The sequence below is a fragment of the Theropithecus gelada genome, chromosome 15 (genome assembly GCF_003255815.1).
Source record: "Theropithecus gelada isolate Dixy chromosome 15, Tgel_1.0, whole genome shotgun sequence".
NCBI classification, from domain to species: Eukaryota; Metazoa; Chordata; class Mammalia; order Primates; family Cercopithecidae; genus Theropithecus; species Theropithecus gelada.
The window spans coordinates 47,113,669-47,125,842 of record NC_037683.1 but is presented as its reverse complement, the minus strand read 5'-3'; the positions used below and the strand labels follow the sequence as shown (position 1 = coordinate 47,125,842).

The 12,174-nt window shown below is 46.4% G+C and overlaps 1 protein-coding gene across 2 annotated transcripts in view; it reads left to right on the top strand.

The window, feature by feature from the left end:
* The first annotated feature begins 10,537 nt into the window (after positions 1-10,537).
* Positions 10,538-12,174, top strand: part of UNC13B (unc-13 homolog B) — a 232,879-nt gene continuing 231,242 nt past the window's right edge. Inside the window, exon 1 of one of the 2 annotated variants that reach the window (XM_025359917.1) lies at positions 10,538-10,882. In XM_025359917.1, coding sequence (XP_025215702.1) covers positions 10,861-10,882 — 22 coding nt within the window. In that variant the 5' untranslated portion in view covers positions 10,538-10,860. The remainder of the gene's footprint in view (positions 10,883-12,174) is intronic. The other variant, XM_025359918.1, reaches the window with a different exon arrangement.

Here is a 12,174-nt window from a genome sequence, read left to right as displayed (position 1 = left end):
CATCCTGGCTAACAAGGTGAAACCCCGTCTCTACTAAAATACAAAAAATTAGCCGGGCGCGGTGGCGGCGCCTGTAGTCCCAGCTACTCGGGAGGCTGAGGCAGGAGAATGGCGCGAACCCGGGAGGCGGAGCTTGCAGTGAGCCGAGATGGTGCCACTGCACTCCAGCCTGGGGGACAGAGTGAAGACTCCGCCTCAAAAAAAAAAAAAAAAAAAAAAAAAAAAAAGAATGGGAATGAGAATAAAAGTGAGTACAAAAGTAAAGAATAGAACTTCATCAGGGTGAAAGTATTGGAAGGTGCCCTGCCAGCAAAGATCATCTATTCACTCCCAGAAGGAGTCAAGAGTGGTGGTTTGGGGATAGCACCAGGAGATGTCAGCTGTGATATCTTGGAGAACCAGTGTAAACTGGCAGTGTAAACAAGAGCAGGGCATTTATAAGTAGTTGAGAATGGTGAATAGGAGTATGATTAGATAGAAGATAGTAGGGATGACAAGTTTTTTGGGCACAGTTCAAGTAGTGGGGGTGATTGCATAAAGCCCTGTTGCAAAAAGTAGAATAAGGATGAATAGACCTAATAGAATGAAGGGATGTATTAGGCTCATAAGTGTTATTACTGTTCTTCAGAAATGCAATTGAGTTTAAGGGAAGTAGGGGAGAGTACCTGTGACTTCTAGGAGGAAGAGGAGAGATCAGGCTGGCTGTCTGACGGACACAGGGCATATGAGTAAAGTCAATCTGCCAATCTTGTGTTGGAGTAAATCCACGAGCCTGATGCATAGTAAAAGGAGGAGTCCTGAGAAAACCTTGGGGGTTGGTGGCATGGCAGGCAGAGCATTGAGAGGTGATGGTTTTAAGGATGGATTTCCATGATGGGAAGGAAATGAGGGGTTGTAGGAGGTGAGCCAGAGGCTTATATCCTACATGGAAATGATCATGAAGGGAAGAGAGAATAGACTGGGCTTGTGAGGCAGGCAGAATGAATTTTCCACAAAGTAAAACAAAAATTATGAAACCTGGTACAGCAGGTTTTCATAAGAAGAATAGTTTGGAGTGATAGAGGAGCTACAGGGCACAGTGCCAGTCCTTGTGTAAGAATTCCAACCACACAGCTCTGCACTTTGGCTGTGTGTAATCAAAAAGGGTTGGGATAAGTTAGGGATAGCTAGCATGGGCCAGGGCTGTTTTTAAGGAATGGAAAGAGGAGTGGGGAAAGGATTTAGGATCTATCGGGTCAGCTAGGTTTTCTTTTGTGAGTTTATATAATGGCTTAGTAAGGATGGTAAAATCAAGTATCCAAAGGCGAAAGCACCTAATCATGCCTAGGAAGGAAAGGAGTTGTTGCTTTGTAGAAGGGGTTGGGGTTTGGGAGATCAGCCGGACATGATCAGCAGGGAGAGCATGTGTGTTTTTATGAAGAATTATGTCAAGATAGGTAACAGATGAGGAAGAAATTTGGGCTTTGGAGGGGAATGCACGATGTCCTTTTGAGAATAGATGTTGGAGGAGAAGGAGGGTATCCTGTTGGGAAGATTTGTAGGAGAGGCTATAACATAGAAAGTTGTCAAAATATTCAATAAGGTGAGAAGCAGATGGATGGAAAGAAAGTATATAATGAGAAAGGGCTTGACTGAAGTAATGGGGGCTGTCCATGAAGCCTTGCAGCAGTACAGCCCAGGTAAGTTGCTGAGACTGATGGGTGTCAGGGTCAGCCCAAGTGAAAGCAAAGAGAGGCTTTGAACTGGGGAAAAGGGTGGCAATGAGGTATGACTGTAGCCTAGGAATAGTCAGGGAAGCAGATAATTTAGTAAAAATGTCTCAACCTAATAAGGGAGTTGTGCAGGTGGGGAAAACTAAGGAGTACATGAAAGAATATTGTCCAAGTTGGCACCAGAGTTGGGGAGTTTTAAGAGGTTTAGAAGCCTGGCCGTCAATACCCACAACAGTTATGGAGGCAAGGGAAACAGGCCCTTGAAAAGAAGGTAATGTGGAGTGGGTAGCCTCTGTATTGATTAAGAAGGGGACGGACTTACCCTCCACTGTAAGAGTTACCCAAAATGCCTGTGATGGACCAGGGGGCTTATGAGGCAATCGGGCAGCGTCAGTCTTCAGCTGCTAAGCTGAGAAGATCTGGGAAGGGCTCAGTCAGACAGCCTTGGGCCAGAGTTCCAGGGGCTCTGGGAGTGGCTGCCGGGCAAGCTGGACAGTCCGATTTCCAGTGGGGTCTCGCACAGATGGGACATGGCTTAGGAGGAATCCCAGTCTGCGGGTATTCCTTGGCCCAGTGGCCAGATTTCCAGCACTTGAAGCAAGATCCTGAGGGAGGAGGTCCTATAGTAAGGCCTGGCCTCTGCAGTTTAGGTGTTTTGAAGTTCTTGTGTGCTGGAGATGTGACTGAGGTTTCTCTCACAGTGGAGGCAAGTAACTGCACCTCTTGTCTATTATTATACACCAGGAAGGCAAGGTTAATTAAGTACTGTTGTGGGGTTTAAGGGCCGGAATCTAATTTTTGGAGCTTTTTCTTTTTTTTTTTTTTTTTTTGAGACGGAGTCTCACTGTGTCTCCCAGGCTGGAGTGCAGTGGCGCGATCTCGGCTCACTGCAAGCTCCGCCCCCCGGGTTCACGCCATTCTCCCGCCTCAGCCTCCCAAGTAGCTGGGACTACAGGCGCCCGCTACCGCGCCCGGCTAGTTTTTTGTATTTTAGTAGAGACGGGGTTTCACCATGTTAGTGGAGCTTTTTCTAATGTCAGGAGTGGATTGGGTAATAAAATGCATATTGAGAATAAGACGGCCTTCTGGCCCCTCTGGGTCTAAGGCAGTAAAGCATCTAAGGGTTTTTGCCAAACGGGCCATGAACTGGGCTAGGTTTTTATATTTGATGAAAAACAGCCTAAATGCTAACTGATTTGAGAGAGGTCAGCTAAGAAAAAGGAGCATTAACCTTGACTATGCCTTCAGCTCCAGCCACCCCTCTGAGAGGAAATTGCTGGGCAGGTGGGGGAAGGCTAGTTGTGGAACAAAACTGTAAGCCGGGCTGGGTGTCAGGAAGGGAGGTGATAGAAGGATTATAGGGTCAGGGAGTGGAGGCTGAGGAAGAATTGGGACCTGGCTCAGCCTGGCAAGGAGCAGCCTGGGGAGGAGGGGAGAGGAGGGGAGAGGTCAGATGGGTCCGTAGAAAAGGAGGATTTAAAGGACTTAGAGCTGGGGTGGAGACTGAAGGAACAGACAGGAGAGAAAGAAGAAAGATTTAGGACGAGTCACGTTGAGAGCACAGACTAGGGAGGGACTGATGTCTAAAAGAATGCCTGGACGTCAGGCACCTCAGACCATTTGCCTAATTTTACAACAAAAATTATCTAGATCTTGTAGGATGGAGAAATTGAAACTGTCATTTTCTGGCCATTTAGAACCATTGTTGAGTTTGTATTGGGGCCAAGTGGTATTGCAGAAGAAAATAAGGCGCATAGGTTTTTAGGTCAGGTGTGAGTTGAAGAGGTTTTAAGTTCTTTAGAACACAGGCTAAGGGAGAAGGGGGAATGGAGGGCAGAATGTTGCCCATAGAAAGGTAGAGACTCCGAGAAGTGGGGTGAGGGGGTGAGCAGCCCTGGATTGTAATGTGGGTGAGCAGCCAAAGCAGGCATCCCTGCAATTGACTTGCCACCAAGGGAATGTGGGTGAATGACCAAAGCAGGCATCCCCGCAGTAATCAGACACCAATGGAATGTGGGTGAATGATCAGGGCAAGCGTCCCTGCGATGATCAAACACCAAAGGAAGACTGTCTTCCCGAGTCTGTGACCAGCATCAGTGTTTTGGGTCCACGCATAAAATGTGTCTCCTTTGTCTCTACTAGAGAGGAAAAAGAACTGGAATTGGAAGGACAGGGAGATTGAAGGGTAGCAAGAGAGGGAGATTGAAGGGTAGCAAGAGAGGGAGATTGAAGGGTAGAGAGGGAGACTGAAGGGTAGAGAGAGGCTGGAGAAGAGAGCGAAAAGACCGCTTACCCGATTTGAAGTTGGTGAGATGTTCCTTGGGCTGGTCTGAGGACCTGAGGTGTTAGGTGGATCTCCTCACAGAGTGATGGCGAGGACAGGGGACCAGTCTTCCGAAGGAGTCCCCTGTCCCACGTCTTCAGCACCAAATGTCAAGTGTGTCTGTGCGAAGAGACCAACAAACAGGCTTTGTGTGAGCAATAAAGCTTTTTAATTACCTGGGTGCAGGCAGGCTGAGTCCGAAAAGAGAGTTAGCAAAGGGAGTTAGGGGTGGGGCAGTTTTACAGGATTTGGGTAGGTAGTGGAAAATTACAGTCAAAGGGGGTTATTCTCTTGTGGGCAGGGGCGGGGTCACAAGATGCTCAGTGGGGGAACTTCTGAGACTCATTGTCCAGGAGAAGGAATTTCACAAGGTAATGTCATCAGTCAAGGCAGGAACTGGCCATTTTCACTTTTTTTGTGGTTCTTCAGTTGCCTCAGGCCATCTGGATGTACAGGTGCAGGCTTGGGCTCAGAGGCCTGACACAAACAAAAATAAATGCTGGCAATTCCTAAGACATTTCTAACATTAACATACCGATAATTTTAAACCTGGCTTAGTGAGGACTAAATTCTGATTTTATATCTTGCTCAAATTCCTATGTAAGGGGTCTGGGTAGTCATGCCCTACAAATAATAAATTGGTTTTTACTTAACCCTATATATTGTGACTTACTTTCCAACCTGACTCTGGCATAACATTATGAGACAAGGAAGCAAAACAAAATATTTTACCTTAAATCATGTTTCTTTGCCATTTATTGAAATGGCCCTGCAAAGGTGTCCTTTGTGGGCGAAAATGTGCATATGTAAAGAATCTCTATTAACATAGCTAGATCTTTTTCTTCCAGGCCCTCCCAATCCTAAAGAGATTAACTAAAAGTCTAGCACCCTTTGAAGATCTGAACTGGAAATATTTGACGTCTGTTGTCTCTAAGGGTAGCCACTATAAGACTTCAAAAGAACCTTGGTCTCTACAGTGTTTTTTCTTAACCTAAACATTTCTTTTCTATGATCCCTGGTCTTTAGACAAACTCAACCAATTTTCAACCAGAAAATGTTTCAATTTACCTATAACCTGGAAGCCCCCCTTTGAGTTGTTCCATCTTTCTGGACCAAACCAATGTATTTCTTTTTTTTTTTTTGAGACAGAGTCTTGCTCTGTCGCCTAGGCTGGAGTGCAGTGGCCGGATCTCAGCTCACTGCAAGCTCCACCTCCCGGGTTTACGCCATTCTCCTGCCTCAGCCTCCCGAGTAGCTGGGACTACAGGCGCCCACCACCTCGCCTGGCTAGTTTTTTTTGTATTTTTTAGTAGAGATGGGGTTTCACCATGTTAGCCAGGATGGTCTCTATCTCCTGACCTCGTCATCCGCCCGTCTCGGCCTCCCAAAGTGCTGGGATTACAGGCTTGCGCCACCACGCCCGGCCCAAACCAATGTATTTCTTAAATGTATTTGGTTGATGTCTCATGCCTCCCAAAAATGTATGAAACCAAGCTGCACCCTAACCACCTGGGGCACATGTTCTCAAGACCTCCTGAGGGCTGTGTCATGGGCCATGGTTACTCACGTTTGGCTCAGAATAAATCTCTTCAAATATTTTACAGAGTTTGACTCTTTCCATCAACATTAGTAAAGATTTTACTTATGTAAACTTGAAAAAGTATTTGACTATTTTATTTTTTCCTGATTAAGTGTTTGATTTAAGCAGTTTTATTTTCTTAAGCCAATTAATTAGAGCTCTTTTATATATTTTCAGTATTGAAACATTGTGTACACAACACATAAATACATAGACACATTAGGCATGCTGATAGAGGTACATCTTTTTTTTTTTTTTTTTAGCCAGAGGTTTCTCTTGTCACCCAGGCTGGATTGCAATGGCATGATCTCAGCTCACTGCAACCTCCACCCCTGGGTTCAAGTGATACTTCTGCCTCAGCCTCCCGAGTAGCTGGGACTACAGGCATGTGCCACCACACCTGGTTATTTTTGTATTTTTAGTAGAGACAGATTTCACCACGTTGGTCAGGCTGGTCTCAAACTCATGACCTTAGGTGATCTGCCCACCTTGGCCTCCTAAAGTGTTGTGATTACAGGTGTGAGCCACCGCACCTGGCCTAGAGGTAACTCTTATAGATTCATAAAAAACTTTTTTTTCCCTTAGGCTTTCAGATTCTTCTTTTTCCCCTCCCCACTCCCCCCTACTTTCAGATTCTTGATAACCTGTTTCACAACCCTAGGAAGTTGTCAGCTAAATAGCCTTAAATTTGCATATTAAAGAAAACAACTCAGGTGAACTCCAAATAGCAAAATTTACATTATAAAGTGTGGACAGAAAAAGTCTGGTGTGCTAGAAGGAAATTAAAACAGATTTAATTGCCAATTAAACATAAAATTATAGAAATTATAAAAGCCTTTTAAATACACACACACACACACACAGACAAACACACACACAACCTATAGCTTTTCCTTCAGAACTTTTAGTCATGAGATAAATACAAATTTACCGGTTTGCAAAAAGAACTTGTTGGATCAAAACTGTGGTTTTTATCTTAATAGAAAATAATGGCAGATTTAGGGCAGGCAGAAAAGAAGAATAGAGAAAAGAGGTCTTAGGAACTCTATAGTTTGTAGGTCGACCTTAGGGCTCTTTTTCCTTAAAGTAAATGTGCACAAAGACCATATTATTTCCATTCTACATAAACTTTGGAAGTAGAGGTGCCATAAAACCTACAGAGTGATCAAAAGAGGGTCATTCTCCTTTTCTTCTCATTCTTAGATTATTTGTTTTCCATTTCTTTTTTTCTTAAAAGGAGAAACTGAACTTGGCCTAGAGTTTTTGTGTGGTGGATTATTGTGTGCTGCTTGTGGGCAGGACTCCACAATGTGCCACCACTGAATTGCTTCCACCCTCTTACATGTCTCAGTTTCTCTCTCCAGAGGTTTATGACTTCTGAGAGGGCTCAAAACACTGGGTGATCAGCCCTTCAATGTGTTTCCTGGATGAGCCAGTTTTTAAATTAAAAAGTTTTTTTTTTTTTGAGACAGGGTCTTACTCTGTTGCCCAGGCTGGAGTGCAGTGGCATAATCTTGGTTCACTGCAACCTCCACTTCCTGAGTTCAGGCAATTCTTACATCTCAGTCTCCTAAGTAACTGGAGTTACAGGCACACACCACTATACCTGAATAATTTTTGTATTATTAGAAGAGATGGAGTTTTGTTATGTTTGTCAGGCTTGGTCTTGAACTCGTGACCTCAAGTGATCTGCCTGCCTCGGCCTCCCGAAATGCTAGGATTACGTGTGTGTGACTGCACCTGGCCTAAATTAATTTTTGTTGTGGATTTCCCTGCAGGACTGCTTGCTGCACATCGTAGGGGGTCAAACTTCCAGACACTCCCATAAAGTCCCCAGTCACTCAGGAGCACCTATCAGCTGGGAGAAGCCAATGCCCTTTCTTTTTGGAGCTGAGAAAATTCAGTCTCTCATATACCTATGAAAGCAACAGTTCAGTTCCTCACGCAAATACACACAGACAAACGGAATTGAGATTAATGTTGGGAGAAAAAGCAATAGAGAGGATCCTTCAGAATGCATCTCCAAACTAGAATTAAGATTCTTTTTTTTTTTTTTGAGATAGAGTCTTGCTCTGTCGCCCAGGCTGGAGTGCAGTGGCCTGATCTTGGCACAGTGCAAACTCCACCTCCCTGGTTCAAGCAATTGCCCTACCTCAGCCTTCCAAGTAGCTGGGATTACAGGTGCACACCACGACGCCTGGCTAATCTTGAACTTGTGGGGTCAAGTGGTCCACTCGCCTCAGCCTCCCAAAGTGCTGGGATTACAGGCGTGAACCACCCGCACTGTGCTTAGCCTCTGGTAACTTTGTAGCTTTTGTACAACATTATACACACCAAGGTCAAATCCTCTTACAGTGCAAGGTCATCTCTGGCACCCAAAGCCAAAGAGGTCATGTCATGCAATAGAGGAAAACAGAGATTTAGACCTAAGGGAATCTGCCCGGCCGGGTGTGGTGGCTCATGCCTGTAATCCCAGCACTTTGGGAGGCCAAGGTGGGTGGATCACGAGGTCAGGAAATCAGGACCATCCTGGCTAACACAGTGAAACCCCGTCTCTACTACAAATACAAAAAAATGGCCGGGCGCGGTGGCTCAAGCCTGTAATCCCAGCACTTTGGGAGGCCGAGACGGGCGGATCACGAGGTCAGGAGATCGAGACCATCCTGGCGAACACGGTGAAACCCCGTCTCTACTAAAAAATACAAAAAACTAGCCGGGCGAGGTGGCGGGCGCCTGTGGTCCCAGCTACTCGGGAGGCTGAGGCAGGAGAATGGCGTAAGCCCCGGAGGCGGAGCTTGCAGTGAGCCGAGATCACGCCACTGCACTCCAGTCCAGCCTGGGCGACAGAGCGAGACTCCGTCTCAAAAAAACAAAAAAACAAAAAAACAAAAAAAAAAAAACAAAAAAATTAGCCGGGCGTGGTGGCAGGCACCTGTAGTCCCAGCTATTCGGGAGGCTGAGGCAGGAGAATGGGATGAACCCGAGAGGTGGAGCTTGCAGTGAGCCCAGATCGCGCAACGGCACTCCAGCCTGGGTGACAGAGGGAGACTCCATCTCAAAAAAAAAAAAAACAAAAGAAAGAAAAAAGAATCCGCCCATGACTCTTGAAATCCCACAAAGACAAGAGAACACCCCAAAAGGGGGTGAGTGGCACCTTTGTTCTAAATTCTATAAGGAGGTTCAAGTCATTAGAAGCCATGTCACGATTTTTTGGCAATGCAGATGGCAAAGGGTGAAGGAGGTATAGGGTGGAAGAAAAGTAAACAAAAGAACGGTTGAATTTTTTTTTTTTTTTTTTTAGTTTGAGACAGAGTCTCACACTGTCGCCCAGACTGGAGTGCAGTGGCGCGATCTCCACTCACTGCAACCTCCGCCTCCCGGTTCAAGCGATTCTCCTGCCTCAGCCTCCCTAGTAGCTGGGATTACAGGCACCCACCACCATGCCCAGCTAATTTTTTTTGTATTTTCAGTAGAGACAGGGTTTCACTGTGTTGACCAGGCTGGTGTTGAATTCCTGACCTCATGATCCTTATGAGCCTCAGCCTCCCAAGGTGCTGGGATTACAGGCGTGAGCCACCGTGCCCAGCCTAAGAACAGGTGAATTTTTAAGACCAGGAAGCAAACACAGAAACCAAATACACGGTTTTTTGTTTTCTGTTTCTTTTTTCTTTTGCAGCTGTGAGGAATTTTTGTCAAATTAGAGAGGCCTTGTTACCCATAATTCGGAATTCTCACTTGGATTTGACCAAGTGAGGCAGTGTTGGTCAGTGGGAAAAAGACAAAAACAAAAAAACCCAACAATATGATCACTGAGCACTCTAATGGTAAGGAGAAATTAAGACCAGCTGGTTGTTAACTTTAGCTAAGACAAAATCCCTATTCAGCTAGTTATCTAGGAGTGAGTCTCAGGCTGAAAATGGCTCTCTACCATCCTAGAAACAGGAAAAAAAAAAAACCCTCATCTTCCCTGTTGGAAGTGAGCTCAAACTCCATAAAGGAGTTACCTGCCTTCTTTCATCATGGAAGCAGGAAAATTTGCCTTCCTTGTTGGAAGCAAGTAAAACTCCATAATAATAATAATAATAATAATAAAAGGGAGCTGTACAACAAAATAAACTTTAGATCTTGACCACATTTTGGGAGGTCAGGGATTCTCTGGAGGGGGTGCTCCCAGATCTTAGCAAATTGTCTGTTGGTTTGAGCCATTAAGTTAGCTCATGTTGGTACCAAGCACCGATAGAAGATTTGTCAAAGATCAGAGGTATCTCCACTCAGAATCCCTCCGTGGTAACCATCCTTCATGTCAGGCTTCTGAGCCCAAGCTAAGCCATCATGTCCCCATGATAAACAGCCATGTTGCTCACACAAAGCCTGTTCGGTGGTCTCTTCACACGGTCACGTGAGACACTTCATTCAGTAAATATTTACGGACTGGTTACCATACATTAGGCACTATTCCAGACATTGGACATACAATGATGAGCATGAAGAAAGGTCTAGATAAGAACTGAGGTTTCCAGACATACTTCACACCCACTCAGTTTTGTCTTTTGCCCTAGTTGCTAATTAAAACTTACTTTGCGGTGCAGTGCGACCTCATTAACTTAAAATTACAGGCTGTCAGCTATGAGGGCTAGACCGTAAGAAAGTCCAGTGGAAACCCTTCAATGAAAAGAATCTGTTCTTGGGTGGAAGCCCCGCCCATGCAGGAGGAACAGAGGGCTTCCATTCCCGCCTCACACAGGTGAGGGTCAGCCCCTTGCCCCCTACTGTAAGCCTGATTAGTGGGCGCAGCTGACTTCAGGATCTCAAAAAGAGGAAGGGAACCCCGCCTCCTACGTGCGGGGGGGGGGGGGGGGCGGGGTCGGTGGACTGGGCGTGAGTTAATTGGCTGGGGGGCGGGGCGCCACGGGTTGGCTCTGCCCAGGCGCTCGCGCGGATCCCGGGTGGAATGACGGGAGGGAGTCCCGGCCGCTCCTACCTCCCAGCGATGGCGTCGCGGTGCCGCGCCCAGTCCCCAGCCTGCCCGTCGGTACTCACCGCTACCCGGAGGTCGCTCAGACGGTGAGATTTGGGGCGGGTCCGAGGCAGCGGCGGGACGCTACCTGCGACCGGGACCATGAGGAGCGGCCAGACCCGTAGAGCCGGTAACGGGAGCAGTCGCGGCACCTGCTGAGCGGAAAGAGGGAGCAGTCCGGCGCCGCGGCGCGGCTGGGGCGCGGTAGAGGCTTGCCCGCGCCTCGGCCATGTCACTGCTCTGCGTGCGCGGTGAGTGCGCGGACTGGCGCGGGGAGGCGGGGTGTCGGCGTAGAGGTCCCCGCACCCTTCCAGTGGGCGTCCGGTGACCGTCTCTCCCAAACTTTACCTCCCGTCCGTGCTTTGGGGGACGATTATGTTGACAGTCACTTATAAACGCTTGAGTCGTTTCCACTCTTTCTTGTTTTCCCCCACGTTCCTGCAAGGGAAGATTATTTCCCCATTCTGGTAGCCATGTGACAACGTGGTTGGCCGGCAGGCTCAGATCCTATTAAACAGTGACTGAGGTTCTCTAGTGAGAGTGGACGAGTTAGGAGACCGCGGATGGTTGGTGCCTGTGAATGGTGGGCCGCCTCTCATTCTTTTCCTCCTCCTCCTTGCACCGTAACACTACAGTATGCTTAGTAGCAGGTTCTTTTTATCACACTTTGAATGCGTTAGTGGTACAGCTGTCACATCCCTTCTATTGCTTGTCTTGTGCCCTGCCACTTCCCTGAACACTAACCTGTAGTATAGGCTAAGATGATTATTCTGTTCCACTTGGGAGGATGTGGTGACTGCTTTTGAGGATAAGAGGTATGATTTATTTTTATTTTTATTTTAGCTTGCCTCACAGTAACTCAAGGTGAAGGGCCATTATTGCTTTTCCCCTGAGGACACTTGACCCATCTAAGAAGATATCTTAAAGCAAGAGCTTTGGGGTTTAAGATGAGGCATGGTATGCAAACTAAGCTCCATGTGGGTAGAGACTGTTTCTTATTAGTTTTTGTATTCCTAGTGTCTGACGTTGTAGAAGCTTAATGCTGGTTTTGAATGAATGCAAGTACTGTGACTTCAGAGAGATTATCTGATCAGAAAAACACAGGGTTTGGATTAGCCATTTAATTTGATCTCGGGAAATTCAAGTTACAGCCTATCATATCTGATGTGTCTTGATTGTAAATGCGAGCATTTATCAACTAGAGCCTTCACTAGAGCCTTTTCCTGATACCTTTTACTGGATAGAGTTCATATTTCTTTTGGCTCTACAGATTAGAAGCATTGTTGTTGTTTGTGATTTCTACAGTAACGGTGTTTCCCCCAGCTGCTGGCAAATGGAACTGCTTTGCTCTGTTCTCTTCCACTGTTCTGTTAAATCTGCATTAACCCAAAATGGATTTGGCCGTTTCCGGGGATTATGAGACATACAGTTTTTCATGGTTGATTTTTCATTAATGAGAATTTTGCTTTGCTTTTAGTAAGACATTTCTCTCAGCAGCTGGGAATGTATTTATTCCTTTAGATCCCTGCTGCTGAGTAGCAGG